General features: G+C 43.4%; 1 protein-coding gene across 1 annotated transcript in view; it reads left to right on the plus strand.

The window, feature by feature from the left end:
* Positions 1–1,127: 1,127 nt before the first annotated feature.
* LOC123139319 (cytochrome P450 87A3) overlaps positions 1,128–18,916 on the plus strand; it is a 53,902-nt gene continuing 36,113 nt past the window's right edge. The window contains exon 1 of the mRNA XM_044559122.1: positions 1,128–1,454. Coding sequence (XP_044415057.1) covers positions 1,198–1,454 — 257 coding nt within the window. The 5' untranslated portion in view covers positions 1,128–1,197. The remainder of the gene's footprint in view (positions 1,455–18,916) is intronic.

The raw sequence follows: 18,916 nt of genomic DNA on the forward strand, positions 1-18,916 counted from the left end.
ATGAAGTTTCCGGTTAATACAATTCTAGCATGAATAATAAACATTTATCATTATATAAGGAAGTACAAAATAACAACTTTAATATTGCCTCTAGGGCATATTTCCTTCACCGACTACTCATTCTCACCACACCACCGTCCCGCTCCACGGTCAAGACGGCATGGAACGACGCGGGAGGACTTCAGACTCATCGCCGAAGGCTGCCTTCATCGTCGGAGACCTTCCGGGAGCTGGCCGAAAGGCCGACCTCTATCCGCCCCGTATGGCGGCCTTGCTACTCCGTCGCAAGGGTGACCACCTCGTGCTTCTGCTCGTCAAGAGGCTCTCCCACAACATGCTAGAGCTCGCGGTCATGGTGGAGGTGGTGGAGGATGTGAAGCGGGATGATGGTGTGGTGCGGTTTGTGCCAGGTGTGGCCTCGTATATATATCGGATGCCGGTCGGGCCAAGCGGCAGGGTGTGTCAATGCCAATGCCAGAGTCGATTTATCCGTTGCGTGCATGTTTAATGCCGGCAGGTGGATGGACAGGCTGCCCATTTGAATGCACTAGATACTTGTCCCATCCTCTCACGTCACTCTGACAATGAACATGCGCCTCGGCCGAAGCAACCTATGAGGTCGCATCCGCTCTGGGACGACATGAATGCGGCACTGGCGCTCTTGAGCGGCATGAATGCACGGCAACCACTTCACGCAGGAGAGGGTGTGGACGCGGGAGAGGATTTTGAGTGGGTCTCAGGTGTCGGACATGCGTGTGTAACAGCAGTCTAGACTCCCGGAAAGCCCCTCCCCTGTTTACTTTCGATTTGTGGAAAAATAGACTCTGGACCTACCAGGCGACCGATGGGATACCGCATCGAACGGCAAAACACATCCAGAAAGCCTGGTCCAGACGAATGCGGACGCTTGGAGATAGGGATGTAAGTGGCAAAACAAAAAATCTTTTTGAACTATCATATCATAAGTGGACTTTAAACGAGATTAAACAGGACCCGCTTGACATCCCTACTTGGAGATTCGCTAATCCCGTGAGATGTGCTAGTCCATACGTATAGGATTGCGTCTAATCGTCTCCATAAAAGAGCAGATGCAGAACTAGTGGACGTATAGGATTGCGTCTGATCGTCTCTATAATAGAGCAGATGCAGAACTAGTGGACGACGCCCATCTTAGTACACAGTTAGCTAGTCACCCAAATGGTTACGCTAAGTGTGCCTGTGGCTGTGGTCATGCCTTGGTTAGCTCTCCTGCTCATCTCCGTGCTAGCTGCCCGGCTGATCCATTTGCTATTGATGAGATGGAACAGCAGTAGCCCATACAAGGTAGCAGGGGCGGCAGCTGCAAGGCTGCCGCCGGGGTCGAGGGGCTTCCCCGTCATTGGCGACACGCTCGAGTTCTTCAGCCAGAGCCCATCGCTCGAGCTGGTCCCCTTCTTCAAGCGACGTCTTGAACGGTACTCCCAAAATCATGCTTCGGACACTGCTTTAGTTGAACTTGATTTTTTTTCTTATGCTTGTATTACATGTATTTAACCGCTTGCCCCGTTTGGATGCAAAGTAATTTAAGAGTTTCTCTTTTTTTTGCGAATAATTTAAGAGTTTCTCTATACTGCATAGAATTTCAAAAGAATATTTTGGTTTTTGGTGCTAATCAAGATTTCGCAAGGGGAATATGAGATACCCCCTCCGTTCCAAAATAGATAAAGTTATTGAAACGGAGGGAGTATAATACAATTTTTCTAAAGAAACTATTGTATTAATTAAGAAGATAAAGTTATGACTATCTCAATAGGTCAGGCTCAGCATGTAGGTTGGCACTGCACAACCCCGCCGCACAACTCTTTACGTCTAAATTAGGCAATACTTTAGGCTAAAACATGTCCGGATCTGTCTAGAACTCGGTCGACTGAGACTTGATGAAATCTTAATCGACTGGCATCGGCAAGTATAAAATCGGCTATGTCTGGTTTTCCTCACGTACTCCCTCCGAAAATACTTCTCGAAGAAATGAATAAAAATACAAGTATTTTCGGACGGAGGGAGTACATCGTATCGTTTCTGTTTTATGTAGCCGATTTAGGTGTGTGACTGCTTTTCTATTTGGGTTGGGTCTGTTGTCCCTGGGTTGGGTTTCTTAGCTTCTCTTCCCCTGTTTTGGGCTTGCTTCCTGACTTGGGCTTTATTTTTTCAACAACAACAAAATACACTGGTGAAAAAAAAGGAAAATAGTTCCATGACAGAAACTGGTGCATTGTATTGTGCTTGTGTTTCTTAAAGCCAGCAGAAGAGTTGCCTTGCATAGACCATCTATGTTTGTTCTGCCAGCTCATGTCCTGTTTCAGCTTTTTTTTATAGATCCAAAAGAAAAGTTGTTAAAATTAATTTAAAAAATGGAAACAATCTATATTGTATAAAATTAAAATTGTTCGTGTTTCGTGTTTATAAATGGCCGTCCTATATTTGTATCACCTCATATTTTAAACAAATATTGACCGTGTATTCATAAAAAAACATTGTATATTATAAAATGTTCATCATGCATTTGTCTAATTTTCACGGCATAATATAAAATGTTCATTGTGTATTTAAATATACACTCATCATGCATATAAGAAAATGCTCATCACGTATTTAAATTAATATTCATAATGTAGATATGAAAATGTTCATCACATATGTAAAATATTAATGTATTAAAAGTAAAAACATGGAACACAATGAAGGAAAAAAATAAAACAATGAGACGTCCTCGATGGGCTGGCCCCCTCCTAGTGGCAAGTTTGCAGCTGTCACACCACCGACAAAACACCACAGAGTTACAGTTCGGGCGACACTTGCAGTTGCATGCCTAGTGACAGACACGCAATTGTCCTTTCCGACCAAACATCACAGAGTTGTAGTCGAGCGCGACAAACTATAGTTGAGCTCCTAGTGATAGACATCAACTGCCTCCTCCACCAACAAAACACCATAGAGTTGCAGCTATGTTGAAGACCTGGGGTTGCAGAAGGACGCGACAATTGCAGTTGCATGCCTATTGATAAATGTGCAACTGCCCCAACAAAACACCACTGGGTTGTAGGTGTGGACGACACTTGCAATTCCATGTCTAGTGGTAGACATGCAACTGCTCCTCCTCGACAAAATACACTAAGTTGGATAAGCGTTGAAGACATGTGGTTGCAGTCGGAGCCGACACTTGCAGTTACGTGCCTAGTGGGAGACACGCAATTGATCTCTCTACTAACAAAACACCATTAAAATTGCAGTCGTATTGATGGCATGCAGTCACAAATGTATGCCTAGTGGCAGACATATAACAACCCCATTCCCTCCTTCCCCCAACCCTGAAAAACCACCACTAAATTATAGTCGTATTTAAGACATGAAGTTGGAGTTGGGCGACAAATATAGTCGTGCCACTTGTGTTTGCATACGTGGTGCATCATATGTGCTTGCATGTGAGAGACGGACGTTCAATTAGTTGCATATTTTCCGAAAAAAATAAACACCCATATTTAAAAATAAATAAAAAGTAAAGATAAAACATAGAAGAAAATTATAAAAAAACTAACAAAAAAATATAGATAATGAAAATATTAAAAGCATAAAAAAGAAGCCAACACACAAACAATAAAATAAAGATAAGAACAAAAAATATGGAAAATATAAATAAAACAATTTAAATAACAAATTTGTCTGCCGGTCCGCCCCACACACTCGACATCCTGTGACACCTAGTTGGGTGCACATTGTGCCACTTACAGCATTCGCAGTGCAACACATACAATTGCATGTGGGTGGCATGCAACTCGGATCCGTGTTTGCAAAAAAAAAAGATACCCCTTGTTATAGAAGGAAAAAACAACTAGTGAACACAAAAACTATAAAATAAACAGAAAACAGAAAAGAAAGAATATATAAATAATAATAATCATAACTACCGCACACCCCCTAGTTTCGCACATCGCCTGCTTGTTACATGTCAGGTACCATACATGCAGTGTGCACATTGGGATGCATGCAACCGAGTGGAACGTTTGAAAATAATAATCAAAACAGCTCTATTAAAAAAACTAAAATAAAAATAGATTTTTTTTAATAATAAACCCACATAATAGGCCGCTCATGCAACCAGCTGACTATATCCCCCTAGTTACAGGGAAAAAGGAATAATGAAGTGCAAAAAATACAACTGTTTGAAGCAAAGCCCAGCAAGACATAAGACACGGAAAAAGGCCCATGTTGCACCTGCCCAACACAAAACAATGGTGCTCCTGTTCGCCGCTCTAAACGCCAGTTAGCTGTGCAGCCTAGCAACATGCTGAAAAGGAAACGCGAAGAAAAAATTCTTTGTGGAGGAATCGAACTCAGCACCACACTGTCAAGTGACGCCCTGCCGTGATTACTGATAACCCTTCAAATGCTGCACATAACATACTCCCTCCGTAAAGAAATATAAGGCATTTAGACCACTATAGTAGTGATCTAAACGCTCTAGTATTTCTTTATGGAGCGAGTATTACATACCCAGTATAAAGTAATTGAAAAAAGAAAGTGTAAATTTAGAAACGAACTAATAAAAATATAGAAAAAACATGAATTTTAAAAAGATCAGCAATTTTAGAAAGAGGTCATTGATTTTGGAAAAAAGTTCATCAATATAGAAAATATGTTCACAATTGAAAAAAAAAGTTCATCAATTTTCCAAAAAAGCTAAATGAATTTGAAAAAAGTTCATCAAATTTGAAAATAATTCACCAAGTTTCAGAAAGTTCATTGAATTTGAACAAAAAGTTCATCAAATTTGGAAAAAAATCATCGAATCTGAAAAAAGGTCATCAATTCTAAAAAAAAAATCATCAATTTTGAAGAAAAGTTCATCAGTTTGGAAAAAAGTTCAGGTATGTAGCAAAAAAGATGAAAGGAAAAGAGAAAAGAGAAAAGGAAAAAGGAAAAAAAGTAGAAGGAAGAAACGAAGGAAAAGATAAAATTAATCACATGAAGTTGTGTGACAGGATGGTTACTAATCTTACTTCAAAAAGGAGGTGGCCGGTTCGGTTCTGCGCACACACGCACAATTATTGTGTTTTAAGAGAAAAGATACATGGGCCTGCCCAGCTCGCAGGAGGAGTGTGCCCAGTATCGCAAAATGGCATATGAGGCAGGAGTACTCCTTGCGAAGATCACTCCAACTTCCTCAGGTTGCGACAAGTGACGCGCTGTATGTGCGCCATTTGTCGTAACCTGGGAGTTTTCCCTTTTTCCGTAGATCCGTTTATTCAAAACGTTTTATCTCTTAAATCGTGCGTCCAAATCTCGAACCGCTTTCGCCGTTGGATTCGTCGCGTCGAGATCTTCAAAACTAGATCCCATGTTGATAGGTTTTGATGAACTTTTTTTGTTCACGAAAAAACCAGACGAAAAAAATCAACGAAAAAACTAAACCGGGAACACGGTTTTTTTTCCTTTTCGAAAGAGGCATGCCATGTCTCTGACGAAATCACAACCGTGCCTCTCGCGGAAGCAAAACCATGCCTCTCGTGAAATAAAAAAAATAGAAAACGCGTTTTTCCTCTTTCCGAAAGAGGCACGCCCGTTCCTCTCGCGAAAGCACAACCGTGCCTCTCGCGGAAGCAAAACCGTGCCTCTCGCAGAAGAAAAAAAAACAGAAATCGCGTTTTTTCCCTTTTCAAAAGAGGCACGCCCGTGCCTCTCGTGATAGCACTACCGTGCCTCTCGCGGAAGCAAAACCGTGCCTCTCGTGAAAGAAAAAAAAACAGAAAACGCGTTTTTTCCTTTTCGAAAGAGCCACGCCCGTGCCTCTCGCGAAAGCACAACCGTGCCTATCGCGAAAGCAAAATCATGCCTCTCACGAAAGAAAAAAAAAACAAAAAATATGTTTTTTCCCGTTTTCAAGAGGCACGGCCATGCCTCTTGCGAAAAGAAAACCGTGACTCTCGCCAAAAAAATGCGTTTTTTTCGCAAAAAAATATTTTTTTTTGAAAAAAATTTATTGGTCGAAAAGTTAGGGAAGACCGGTAGAAAACCAAAACGTCAAAAAAACCCAGAAAAAACCGTTTAAAAAGTTGAAAACGCGTGCGGAAAAATAAAAAACATCAAATCCGGAGGGAGCGCCCAGAGCGCGACACGTGGCAAATGGCTAAGAGCGCGCCAAGTGGCGTTGATCGTTGCGAGGCTCCCAAGTGAGTCCTCGTTAATTAGTTGCTCCCACGTTGGCTTCAACAACAAACCATAACAAAAAAAACATACTATGCCTCTTTGCCTGGTTAGTTGGTACTCCCTCCATCCGAAAAAACTTGTCCCAAACCCATGTTAGTAGGCAATTGGCCCAAGTCCACTTCACGTTTCTTCCCCTCGCACGAGTACAACCGCCGCGTCTGAAGTGTGCAGCCCCGCATCGTCTCTGGTGCTCGCAGCCAACAACCTCCCTATGCCTAGAAGAAATGCCTGGGAGGTCCACCACGCCTCCCTCCTTCACCCTGACTATTCGATGGGTGCCCATAAGGCCATAATCCCCCAACTGAGCCTGTCGTCACCGTCAATCGCAGCTCCACCCCACCTGCCGCCCGCCTTATTCGTCACCGTCGTCGCACTCCGCCTTCCCTTATCTTCTTCAGTTTTCTTTAAAGGGCGTTTTTATTGACTCATAATGTAGCATCAAGCGATACAACCACAATGAGCACACACCCGGCCTCTGCATAATTAGGATGCACACAACCAACACTACACACACACAAGAATCACACTGGCAAAAAGCAAAATCATGAAGACCGAAGCTATGCCTAGGCGAAGAAAAAGCAAAAAAGACACGAAGCGATCAAAACAACGATTGATGATGTACAACAACGACCATCGACATCAATCATATTTTGAACATAATGACAGCAACGCCTTCAAGAAGGAAAACGATGCATATACTCCGCCGTCGCCATATCCACCGTCGAAGGCCAGATCATGGGTTTTGACCCTGAAGATCCAGTCTGAGCAAACTCCAAGCAATGCCTTCAAGCGGGTAACAACGCAAAAATGCCTCCATTGCCAGGTATAACCAAGTAAGGTCAGACCTAGGATCTTCATCCCGGAGCTCAAGACTGGGTACTTGGGAAGCACCACCTAATCAAAGTCATCTTAGGTTATCTTCTTCACTTTCCATGATCCCAACAGCTTGATGAGGGAGAAAAGTCACATGGACATCCAAATCCAGAGTTTGGGACACTCGGCATACCGTGTCGTCCTCACAAATGACAGTAGATGACCAATCTGCATGAGACAACGTCACCACATGCCGCCACTACCGTCATCGTCATAGCATGTAGCAACAGATTACGCCAGGAGTGGACACGGTCGCTGTCATGCATCACCTTTAGCGATGCAGGTGGCGAGCCCCACTGGATATGAAGGTCCAAACCTCATCGGCGACCGTAATCCAGCGGATGGGAGCCGTGTCCATGTAGGCAGCCAAGCACGACCAATAGTGGCCACCAGCGCGTAGGCTAGATCGAGAAGCCATGGTGTAGGATCGAAAGTATGTCTAGAGGGGGGTGATTAGACTACTTGACCAAATAAAAACCTAACCTTTTCCCAATTTTAATTCTTGGCAGATTTTAGCAACTTAGCACAAGTCAAGCAATCACAATACAATTCAAGCAAGCATGCAAAGAGTATATGAGCAGCGGAAAGTATAGCTTGCAACTTGCAAGAAAGTATATGGGAGGAGTTTGGAGGGAGCAAACGCAATGTTGACACAGAGATTTTTGACGTGGTTCCAATAGGTGGTGCTATCGCACATCCACATTGATGGAGACTTCAACCAACAAAGGGTAACAGTTGCGAGAGTCCACGGAGGGCTCCACCCATGAAGGGTCCATGAAGAAGCAACCTTTTCAATCCCACCATGGCCATTGCCCACGATGGACTTGCCTCACTTGGGTAGATCTTCACGAAGTAGGCGATCTCCTTTCCCTTACAAACTCTTTGGTTCAACTCCACAATCTTGACGGAGGCTCCAAGTGACACCTAACCAATCTAGGAGACACCACTCCCCAAAAGGTAATAGATGGTGTGTTGATGATGAACTCCTTGCTATTGTGCTTCAAATGATAGTCTCCCCAACACTCAACTCTCTCTCACATATTTGGCAATGGTGGAAAGATGATTTGAGGGGAAAGAGACTTGGGGAAGGCTAGAGATCAATATTCTTGTGGTTGGAATGGAATATCTTGGTCTCAACACATGAGTAGGTGGTTCTCTCTCAGAAAATTAATGGTGGAAGTGTATGCACGTTCTGATAGCTCTCTCCACAAATGAAGAATGGGTGGAGGGGTATATATAGCCTCCACACAAAATCTAACAATTGCACACAAATTCCCAAACCCGGTGAGACCGAATGGTAAAACTCGGTCAGACCGATTCAGGTCAAAATATGAACGTTAGAGTTTTCGGTGGGACCGACATGAACAACTCGGTGGGACCGATGCGCTAGGGTTAGGGCATAACTTAATCTCGGTGAGACCGATCACATGAAATCGGTGGGACCGATTTCAGTAATAGGCACATAGAGAGTTGGTCAGGCAAACTCTATGGGATTGATTCGCTCATTTCGGTGGGACCAAAACGTTATGAAAAGGAAACAGGAAGTTTGCATTGCGAACTCAGTGGGACCGATTCGCTCATTTCGACGGGACCGAAACGTTACCAAAAGGAAATAGGAAGTTTGCAATCCTATCTCGGTGAGACCGAGATCCCTATCGGTGAAACCGAACTGACTAGGGTTTGTGGCAGTGGCTATGTCAAATGAACTCGGTGGCGCCAGATATATCAAATCGGTGGGGTCGAGTTTGACTTTTAGGTTTAGGACATATGTGGAAATGAGAAAGTGGCTGAGGGTTTTGGAGCATATCACTAAGCATTTTGAGCAAGTAAGCCATTAAGCAACACCTATCCCCTTTTAATAGTATTGGCTTTCCTATGGACTCAATGTGATCTTGGATCACTTAAATAAAAATGTAGAGTCTTGAGCTTGTTGCCAATATGTGTCCTTAGCATTTTGGGGGGTCCACATCTCTAGTCCATGCCATGCCAATCATTGAAACTTCTGAAATGATCATGTTGAAAGAGCATTAGTTCAATGAGTTATATGTTGTTAAGAATTACCAAAACCACCCAGGGATTAGTTGCACTTTTAATCTCCCCCTTTTTGGTAATTGATGACAACATATAGATTAAAGCTTCGACAAATGATAATAAGAATGAAAAACATCGTCGCTTTGAGAAGTATGTGATAAGAAAGAGCTTCCCCTAAATTTGTGCATTATTTAAGATTTGCTTTTGAATGCAAATGCACAACCAATTAGGATCATGGGTTACTCTTCCATGTCACATACAACTTGGTGGAGCGCTCAAAATGATAAAAATAGGAACAAGCACTCATCACCAAGGCAAAGTCAATGATCATACATAAGAGATAGATAATATCTTCATCCAAGCACAAGCATTAAGCATGATATGATCAAACACATGACCATACAAAGTATCTCACACACATAGACATAAAGTATCAACCAAGCAAATAAGAAAATAAGTAGCAAAAGAACCAAATATCTCTCTCCCTCGAAGCCTATGATCTATACACTTTGTCCCTCTTTGGCAACAAGTTACCAAAAAGCTTGAAAATGCAAAGTGTTATGCGGCTCTCTAAGCTTGATCTTTAGAAGGTGGCGTTGAGAGGGCTCCAAGGATGAAAGCATCTGTTGAAGTTGATGGAGCTGGTGGAGTTGCCACTGGAGGGGCAACTGGAGCTATGGCTGCAGGTGCTGATGTTGTAGCTCTAGTGTCTGGCACTGGCACTGTTGTAGACCTCTATGCCCTAGGCACTCTCTGAAAACACTTCTGTAGTTGTTTCACCCTTCCTCTCTTCTTCTTCTTCCTGGGACTGCTCAACTGTTGTTTGAATTTAAGTTACCTTAAAGTTAAGATCATAGAATTTGTTTCAATGATCCTCTCCAAGATCTCCTGGTTCTGAGTCAGGGTGGCCAAACCTTTCTCAATCCTCAAGGTAGCTAGAATAAGATATCCAAGTTGGTCTTGCTTTGACTTGAGGAATACTTGTGAAGCTTCTTCAGCACTTGGCATCTTTGCTGCCTTCTCGGGTTTTGCCTTCTCCCTCTTCTCTTGGGCTTCCACAGATGTGGGATCTTCAGCATTCATGACAATAGTGTTGTCCTCAAAATCAGGCAACAGGGGAAGGTACTCCTTGTCCAACAAATACACTCCTTTGGGCATCTTGGAGTTTATCAATGTCTGTATGTGTGGAGCATACCCACATGACCTCTTGTGGTCGGCAGTTGTTCTCTTGATGGTCTCAACAATCAGACTCATAACTTTGAATTTCTGGGGCAAATCAAAGAGATGAAGCAAATTGATGGAGTGGCCTATGATCATCCTGTGATCTCCTGATTTGGGCAACAAGGTGTGCCTCAAAATTGTGTTCATTGTGGCCAATCCAGACATCAAGTAGTACACTGATCCTAGCTTGTGTGTCTCCAAGGCTTTGTCAGGTATCTCCTTGTACATGTTGGCCATGGAGTTGTGATCCTTCTTCTTCTCAGCATAGACATCAATGTCTTTCTCGGCTTCTTTGGGGGCATTTATGAGCTTGGCCCACTCACCAACAGAAGATTGGTACCTTGTACCTTCAGACATCCAGACTATCTTTCCATCAGGATAGAAATGAGTTGTTGAGTAGAATTGCATAATGAACTCATCATTCCACTTGGTCAACTTTTGACCTACAAACTTGTCAACTCCATTGAGCTTGAAGCTTTCATGCAATCCTGGAAAGTGATTTTCATTGGCATGAATATATTCCCAATCAACCCACTTCATGTCACTCACTATGGGATTCTTGTCAAGTAACACTATCTCATAGAAATCTTGTTGTTCTTTGGTGTGAAACCTGTAGTCCATAGCAGTTCTCCTCCTCGCAGCATATGGATCAACTTGTCTCCACAGTCTGACTCTCTCCTTCATGTTTTCTGCCACTGGATGATTGTAATCATGGTCTGGTATCTTTGGCTTGAGTTTTCTGAGCACTTGGGCTTCATCTTGTTCTTCAACCTCAGGCACTGGGGCCTTGTTCTTCTCTGCAGAAGGAATGTTCCTGGTGCTTCTCTTAGGTGCATTCTTGGAGGCTTGAGCTGGAGCTTTGGGGGCAGTCTTGGGCTTTGAAGGTGCAGCCCCAGACTTGATGGCATCCCCCATCAGCTTTTGAGACTTGGGAGCTGGTGCAGCATCCTCTTTTTCCTCTTCTCCTGCAGAATCTCTCCTCATTGATGGATGTCCAATCACTCTTGCAAATATTTTCCTGACCCTTTCTTTTCTCTTCTTTCCATCATCATCTTTCCTGGGCTCAAGAGTGAATCCCATTGTCTCTTGTGTTGATGCCCTGGCCTTTGACATTGGCACTCTCTTGGTAGGTGCCTTCTTGTTCTGTCCAGGCTTGGTGGAAGCAGTAGCAGCATACTCTTTATTGAGCACTTTCTTCTTTGAAGTTACTTCCTCAACCTCAAAGTCTTCATCCTCTAAATCTGAAGTTTTCTTCTTTATCTTCCTAGTGATGCCTTAGGCAGGTTGCTTGGCGTGCTCCTGCTACCCTCATCAAAGCTGCCAGAGGGACTAGTGCCCTCACTCAGATCCATCTTCTCCTCTGACTTGTTCTGGTTGTCACTTTGATCAGACATTCTGGCACTGCAAACTGAGAGCTGACCTTGTGAATAGTTGTAGATGAGATAGAGTGGATGAGCATCACAAAGTGCAGAATTTTTGGAAAAAGAATGAGTAAAAACATAGTTTTAGTTTTCCAGAGAAAGCATTTTGGAGCGACCTATTTGTTAAACTCGGTGACACCAAAGAAACTTTGGAGTCTAAACTAGTGGAAGCGATCAGATCAAGACACAGTTTGGTGACTCTGAGTTTGCTAGGGTTTCACAAAGTCCTCTACTCGGTCACACCGATTTGCAATTTTCGGTCAGAGCAAAAACCACATGTGCAATGGCCTAAGCCAAATCGGTGAGACCGATTTCTCCAATTCGGTCGGTCCGAGATGAGTTCGGCGGAAACCTAACCCTAAATTTTCAAATAAAAACTAATCTAATGGAAGTTTTTGGTGGATAGATTGATCTCATACTTGGTAAGAAACATGACATTGTCTTTGTGCTAAGAATCAGAGGTAAAAGAATGCACAAAGTTTCAAACTCATACCCTAACTTGGAGATGAGCTCGCTACGGGGGCAACATAGGTGAATATTTTCGTTGACGGCGGCGGAGACCAACGGCGGGAGGTCGCTGGCGATGAGAGTACGATCCGGAGACCTGAGGCGGCAGAGCAGGACACGCGCGGGCGAAGAGGTTTTGGAGGAATTTCCAGAATTTGACCCGTCGGTATATATATCCTGACACTGTTAATGTGACCAAGTGGAACAACTCGGTGGCACCGAGATGCAGAATCGCAAGCGGTTCCTGCTACTCGGTGTGACCGAAAATTTCTAATCGGTTGCTCCGAGATTGCAAACTAGATCAACTCAGTATGACCAAAAAGGATGGATCGGTCAGACCGAAATGCACAGAGAGGTTTTGGAAGCTTAAGTCTATGACGAATCGGTGACTCCGAGTGCTCCTCACCCAGAGGGTTCGAATTTGACCTAGATTAAACATTGTGATGTAGCATGAATAGAGTTTGAGATGAGAAAAGCATAGATAGCTAGAGGAAGTTCTTAGGCATTCTTGTCCATCCATTTGGCAGAAGAAGAAGAGCCAAACAATCAAAGCAACAAATGGATGTCCTTGAATGAGAAAAGTATGAAATCAACATGCTCACACAATAAAATGGCAAATAAAATATGTGGCAAAGCATGCACAATCACTCTAGCATCTATCAAGCAATTTGTGATGACTAGGTAACATATATATGAGTATATTGACTTAGGAGTCAAATGAGAACATTTGATCATAGGTCATACTCATCGTTTAAGCACAAGTGGGGTTACCACTTTTACATAAAGCATTGTTGTGTTCACACCATTAGAGTTGCTTTAACTCAATCCTTAGAGTAAAGCTCCCCTAGATGTAATATCCCCCCTTAAGAGGGATAAACTAACCTTGGGTTTTGTTGATGATGACTTCATGTAGATGTTGAAGATGTGGATGCTCGTTTGTTGATGTAGATCATTTGGAACAATCCATTGGAGTGAGCTGCACTTTCAATACCTACATGGGTTAGTCCCACAAGGAACAAACAAGGATATCCATAGACATAGAGTGAAGCACACACATAATGATGTCCACGAAAGCATTAGATTACCTTGTCCCTTGTCTTACCAACAAGAGGGTTTGTGACTCCTTGAACTAGTGCAAGATGTGGAGGTTGTTTGCACTTGTTCTTGCCAAATGAATATGAGTGAAGTATGTTGGCGGAGTCACCCTCAAGAATTCTCTAGTTCTTCTTCTTAGGGATCCACATCATCTTGATGGGAATCCTGGGGGTTGTATATGTACTTGATGAAGTAGAACTTGACGTAGTCTTGGGAACCCACTTGACCAATGCCTTTGGAGCATCTTCAAAAGCATCAATCTCCTCTTGAAGCTTGTCCTTGCCTTTTACCTTGTGGCCTTGTGGTGGAAGATCATCTTGAGCTTGTGTCCCCTTGAAGGAAGTAGGATCATACTTCTCTTGTTGAGGAACAAACTTCGTCTTGGGGTATTGATCTTCTTACCACTCAACTCCATTGGCATTGAACTTTTGTTCAAAACCAACACCTTGATTCTTCCGGTGCCTTCCTTGCTTGTGTACAATTTCCTCAAATTGCTTACTTCCGGCAAGGCTCTTGTAAACACCTTTCTTTATAATTCCCTTCAATAAACTATTTTCTTGCTCAAGTGTAACTTGGCTAAGAGAATCATTAGTGGAATCAAGAGAACTACTAGAAGCAACAATATTGGATTTAGCATGAGTATTGTTACTACTAGAAGAAGAATATTTCTTGTTCTTGTTACTAGATTTTACTTGTGGCATGTAAGACAAGAGTAAATGCTTGACAATGTAAGAAGAACTTTTCTTCTGAAGATCATAATTGATGGCCTTTAAGAACCCATGTTATTGCTCAAGATTGAGTTTCTTGAAGCGTAGCTTCTCATGAGTTTTTAAAAGTTCTCGATGATATACTAAAGTAGTTTCATGAGCTAACTTAAGAGTGTTAAGTTCTTTAGTTAGGCGCTCAATCTCCTTCTTATCATTGTCATTCGTTTTATCTTGATTAGCATGATTAATAGCATTTTTATCATAGTATTCATCACTAGAGTTGTCAACAAGTAAATCATCATCACCTAGCAAGTCATCTTCATCACTATTGAAATCAACATACTCGGGGTGTGTTACCTTGGGGCCTTTAGCCATGAAGCATCTTCCAATCCCTTCATTTGGTGAATCAAATATGTCATAGGAGTTGGTTGACACAAGTGCTGGACCGGCAACACCGACATCTTGAGTATATTCGGTGTCGGAGTGATAACTTCTCTCGGAGTGGTGGTCGGAGTCAAATTCAGATACCCATTCACCAACATGAGCTTGATGTCTTCGTTTTGTGTAGCTCCTTGATGACTTATCCTTCCTTTCCAAATCCTTGTTTTTTCGAGAGGTTCTTCGTTCGTAGCGATAATCTCTACTCCTTCTCTCCCTTAGAGGTGATTCTTCCCTTTTGCTTCTCCTTTTAGGTGAGTCTTCTCTTCTTTTGTAGGGAGCCGTACACTCATTGGAGTAGTGTCTGGGTCTTCCACAATTGTAGCAATTTCGCTCACGACTAGAAGATCTTTTGTCATTGTATGACCTTGACTTGGAACTTCTTTTCTTGCTTCTACTCTTGTAGAATTTGTTGAAGTTCTTCACCATTAAGCTCAATCCTTCATTGAAGGCTTGTGTCTCATTTGATGATGTAGGAGCTACACATGAGGCTTTGTAAGCACCACTAGACTTATTGTGAAGCTCTTCTTTATCCTTGAGTGACATCTCATGAGCAACAATTCTTCCAATGAGTTTGGTTGGCTTGAGATCTTTGTAGCTTGGCATCATTTGGATCAAAGTGCACACAGTATCATATTTTCCATCCAAGGCTCTCAAGATCTTCTTGATGATGAATTTTTCGGTCATTTCTTCACTTCCGAAGCCGGCAATCTCATTTGTGATGAGAGCAAGCCTAGAGTACATTTCAGCGACACCATCACCATCCTTCATTTTGAACTTGTCAAGTTGACTTTGAAGTACATCCAACATGGATTCCTTGACGGAGTCGGTACTTTCGTGCATACCAATCAAAGTATCCCAAATTTCCTTTGCATTCTCAAGACGGCTGATTTTGTTGAATTCTTTGGGGCACAATCCGTTGAAGAGGATATAGCAAGCTTGAGCATTGTATTGCAACATCTTTAATTCTTCCGCGATAGCTTCACGATTTGGTTCTCTCCCATCGAAGAACTCACCTTGCAAACCAATACACACAATAGCCCAAACAGCGGGGTTATGTCCAAGAATATGCATTTTCATCTTATGTTTCCAACTAGCAAAATTAGTACCATCAAAGTAAGGACCTCTACGGTGGTAGTTTCCCTCGCTAAACGCCATACTCGACTAGGTTGTGAAACCAAGGCTATGATCACCAAAGCTATGGAAATCAAGGCAAATGGAGACCAAATCTCTGATACCACTTGTAGGATCGGAAGTATGTCTACAGGGGGGGGTGATTAGACTGCTTGACCAAATAAAAACCTAACTTTTTCCCAATTTTAATTGTTGGCAGATTTTAGTAACTTAGCACAAGTCAACCAATCACAATACAATTCAAGCAAGCATGCAAAGAGTATATGAGCAGCGGAAAGTAAAGCATGCAACTTGCAAGAAAGTAAATGGGAGGAGTTTGGAGGGAGCAAACACAATGTTGACACTGAAATTTTTGGCGTGGTTCCGATAGGTGGTGCTATCGTACATCCACGTTGATGGAGACCTCAACCCACGAAGGGTAACAATTGCCCGAGTCCACGGAAGACTCCACCCATGAAGGGTCCAGGAAGAAGCAACCTTGTCTATCCCAGCACGGCCATCGCCCATAAAGGACTTGCCTCACTTGGGTAGATCTTCACGAAGTAGGCGATCTCCTTGCCCTTACAAACTCCTTGGTTCAACTCCACAATCTTGATGGAGGCTCCCAAGTGACACCTAACCAATCTAGGAGACACCACTCTTCAAAAGGTAATAGGTGATGTGTTCATGATGAACTCCTAGCTCTTGTGCTTCAAATGATAGTCTCCCCAACACTCAACTCTCTCTCACAGATTTGGCAATGGTGGAAAGATGATTTGAGTGGAAAGCAACTTGAGGAAGGCAAGAGGTCAAGATTCTTGTGGTTGGAATGGAATATCTTGGTCTCAACACATGAGTAGGTGGTTTTCTCTCAGAAAATGAATGGTGGAAGTGTAGGCACGTTTTGATAGCTCTCTCCACGAATGAAGAATGGGTGGAGGGGTATATATAGCCTCCACACAAAATCTAACAGTTACACACAGATTCCCAAACTCGGTGAGACCGAATGGTAAAACTCGCTCAGATCGATTCAGGTCAAAATATGAACGTTAGAGTTTTCGGTGGGACCGACATGAACAACTCGGTGGGACCAATGCGCTAGGGTTAGGACATATCCTAATCTCGGTGAGACCGATCACATGAAATCGGTGGGACCGATTTCAGTAATAGGCACATAGAGAGTTGGTCAGGAAAACTCAGTGGGACCGATTCGCCCATTTCGGTGGGACCGAAACATTACGAAAAGGAAACATGAAGTTTGCATTGCGAACTCAGTGGGACCGATTCACTCATTTCGGCGGGTGTTGGTTCAATATCCGGCGTATCTCGTAGTAGGGGTCGTAAGCTAGGCGTCTTGGAGCGATGGTAACATGGACATGGATTTTACCCAGGTTCGGGACCTCTTGATGGAGATAAAACCCCACGTCCTGCTTTTGATTGAATTCATATGGGGTATAGTACAGAGTACATGTATCTACCACGATATGATAGTAATGAATATGAGATTTTTTTATTGACTAGCCTGGCCTCGGTTTATATAAGACACCGGAGGCCTAGGGTTTAGGAGAGTCCTTGTCTTGGGCGCCAAGTCTTGTGGAGTCTTCCTTGTATGCGACAGGGGTTGTCCGAACTGGCCCATGAGTCTACGACCATGGGGGTCCTCAGCCCAATCCAACTGATCGGGAGACGACGTGGTGAGTACCCCTAGTCCAGGACACCGTCAGCAGCCCCCTGAACCGGTCTTCAAGTTGGGGACGCTCCTCAATTCTTCCGAACTGTTCTTCACCTTCGGTCGTTTGGTCTTGAAAACTGGTTCAACAAATGTTCTCATCTTCGATCTTGAGGATCGCCGAAGTGCATCAAAGAGTTTACACGTCGGCTATCCGAGGAGCCCCTTGAAGTTTTCGGCCTTTATCAATGCCTTGTTATTTTTATGCCACACCTCGGGTTTGGAGTTGTTCCCGGGCGGCAGTGTCCTCTTGCGTCCGAGCTCCAACGCCGGACTGCATTCGAGGTATCTTTTGCAGTCGAGCACCAACGCCGGACCGCTTCCGAGCTCCAACGCCGGAGTGTATCCGAGCTCCACCACCGGAATGTATTTGAGGAGTATTGTTACAGCCGAGCTCCAACGCTAAACTGCATCCGAGCTCCAACGCCCGACTATGTCCAAGCTCCAATGCTGGACTATATCCAAGGTGTCATAGATCACCCTGGTTCAAAAAGTTGAAGGAGTTTAGGCGAGCTTAATGCCGGAAATGCCCTCTATGGAGCCAGCCACTAGCGTCCGGGATTTATGCCGGACTGCTTCCGGGGTGTCTATTGTAGACGAGCACCAATGCCGGACTGTATCCGAGGTGGTGCACCACCTCGGCTATGGGCTGATTTTTATGAATTTTTATGCAATGTAATCTCTGCCGAGATGTATATCCAGTAGCCCTCAAGGTGCGTGTTGGCCTAATATCCGGGATGCACCTGAAGGAAAAAAATCAAACTGCTGACCCAAGTATCCCCTGAGACTCAGGTCGATTCATAAAATCAGCCTAAGGATCAATTCCCTGCTCGACAGCATACTTAGGAATAGAAACGCGGTGTGCAAAGTCCTCAAGACTCAGGTTGGGTGTGGCCGACCAACCTGAGGATAATAATCTCCTCGAAAACTATATTCCACTTTCAATTTTCTGCATTGGATTGTCAATGCAGTAGCCCCCGAGACACTAGTCGGGTGGCAACACCAGATCAGGGGATCGATGTACCCTTTTAATATTTATAAATGATAAGCATGAAGCCCAGTAGCCCCCGAGCCTTAATGTGGGCATGGGTGGCCGAATTAAGGATCGATGTCCGAAGTAAAATCACAAATTATGTGTAATGATTCTACGTACCCAAGTACTCTACATCATTAATACTCGAATCCGCATTGTACAAAAACTTTGTTGACCGACCATCGACTTCAACCTACTCGGCTAGTAGCCCGGGAGTGTTTGTACCACTTTATAAAGCTTTGCCAAGGGCAAAGATTTACGACAAACAAGGCAATCCGGCCATACGGTTTTATAAACAAAGGTACGCGGAGAGATATGTTATATTACTTTGTAATGTAAGAAACATCTTCCAAAGAAAATAATCCCGCTATCAGTTTCTTTCTTTGGGTTGTCATGCTAAGCATGATCATGAAACCTCAGCTCCGGTCAATGTGGAAGGAAAATACTGAGGATTTAGCTCGGGGAAAGCTTCCAAACTCTGTGGTCTAAATGAACCCAAATTTTT

This window comes from Triticum aestivum, chromosome 6B (genome assembly GCF_018294505.1).
Source record: "Triticum aestivum cultivar Chinese Spring chromosome 6B, IWGSC CS RefSeq v2.1, whole genome shotgun sequence".
NCBI classification, from domain to species: Eukaryota; Viridiplantae; Streptophyta; class Magnoliopsida; order Poales; family Poaceae; genus Triticum; species Triticum aestivum.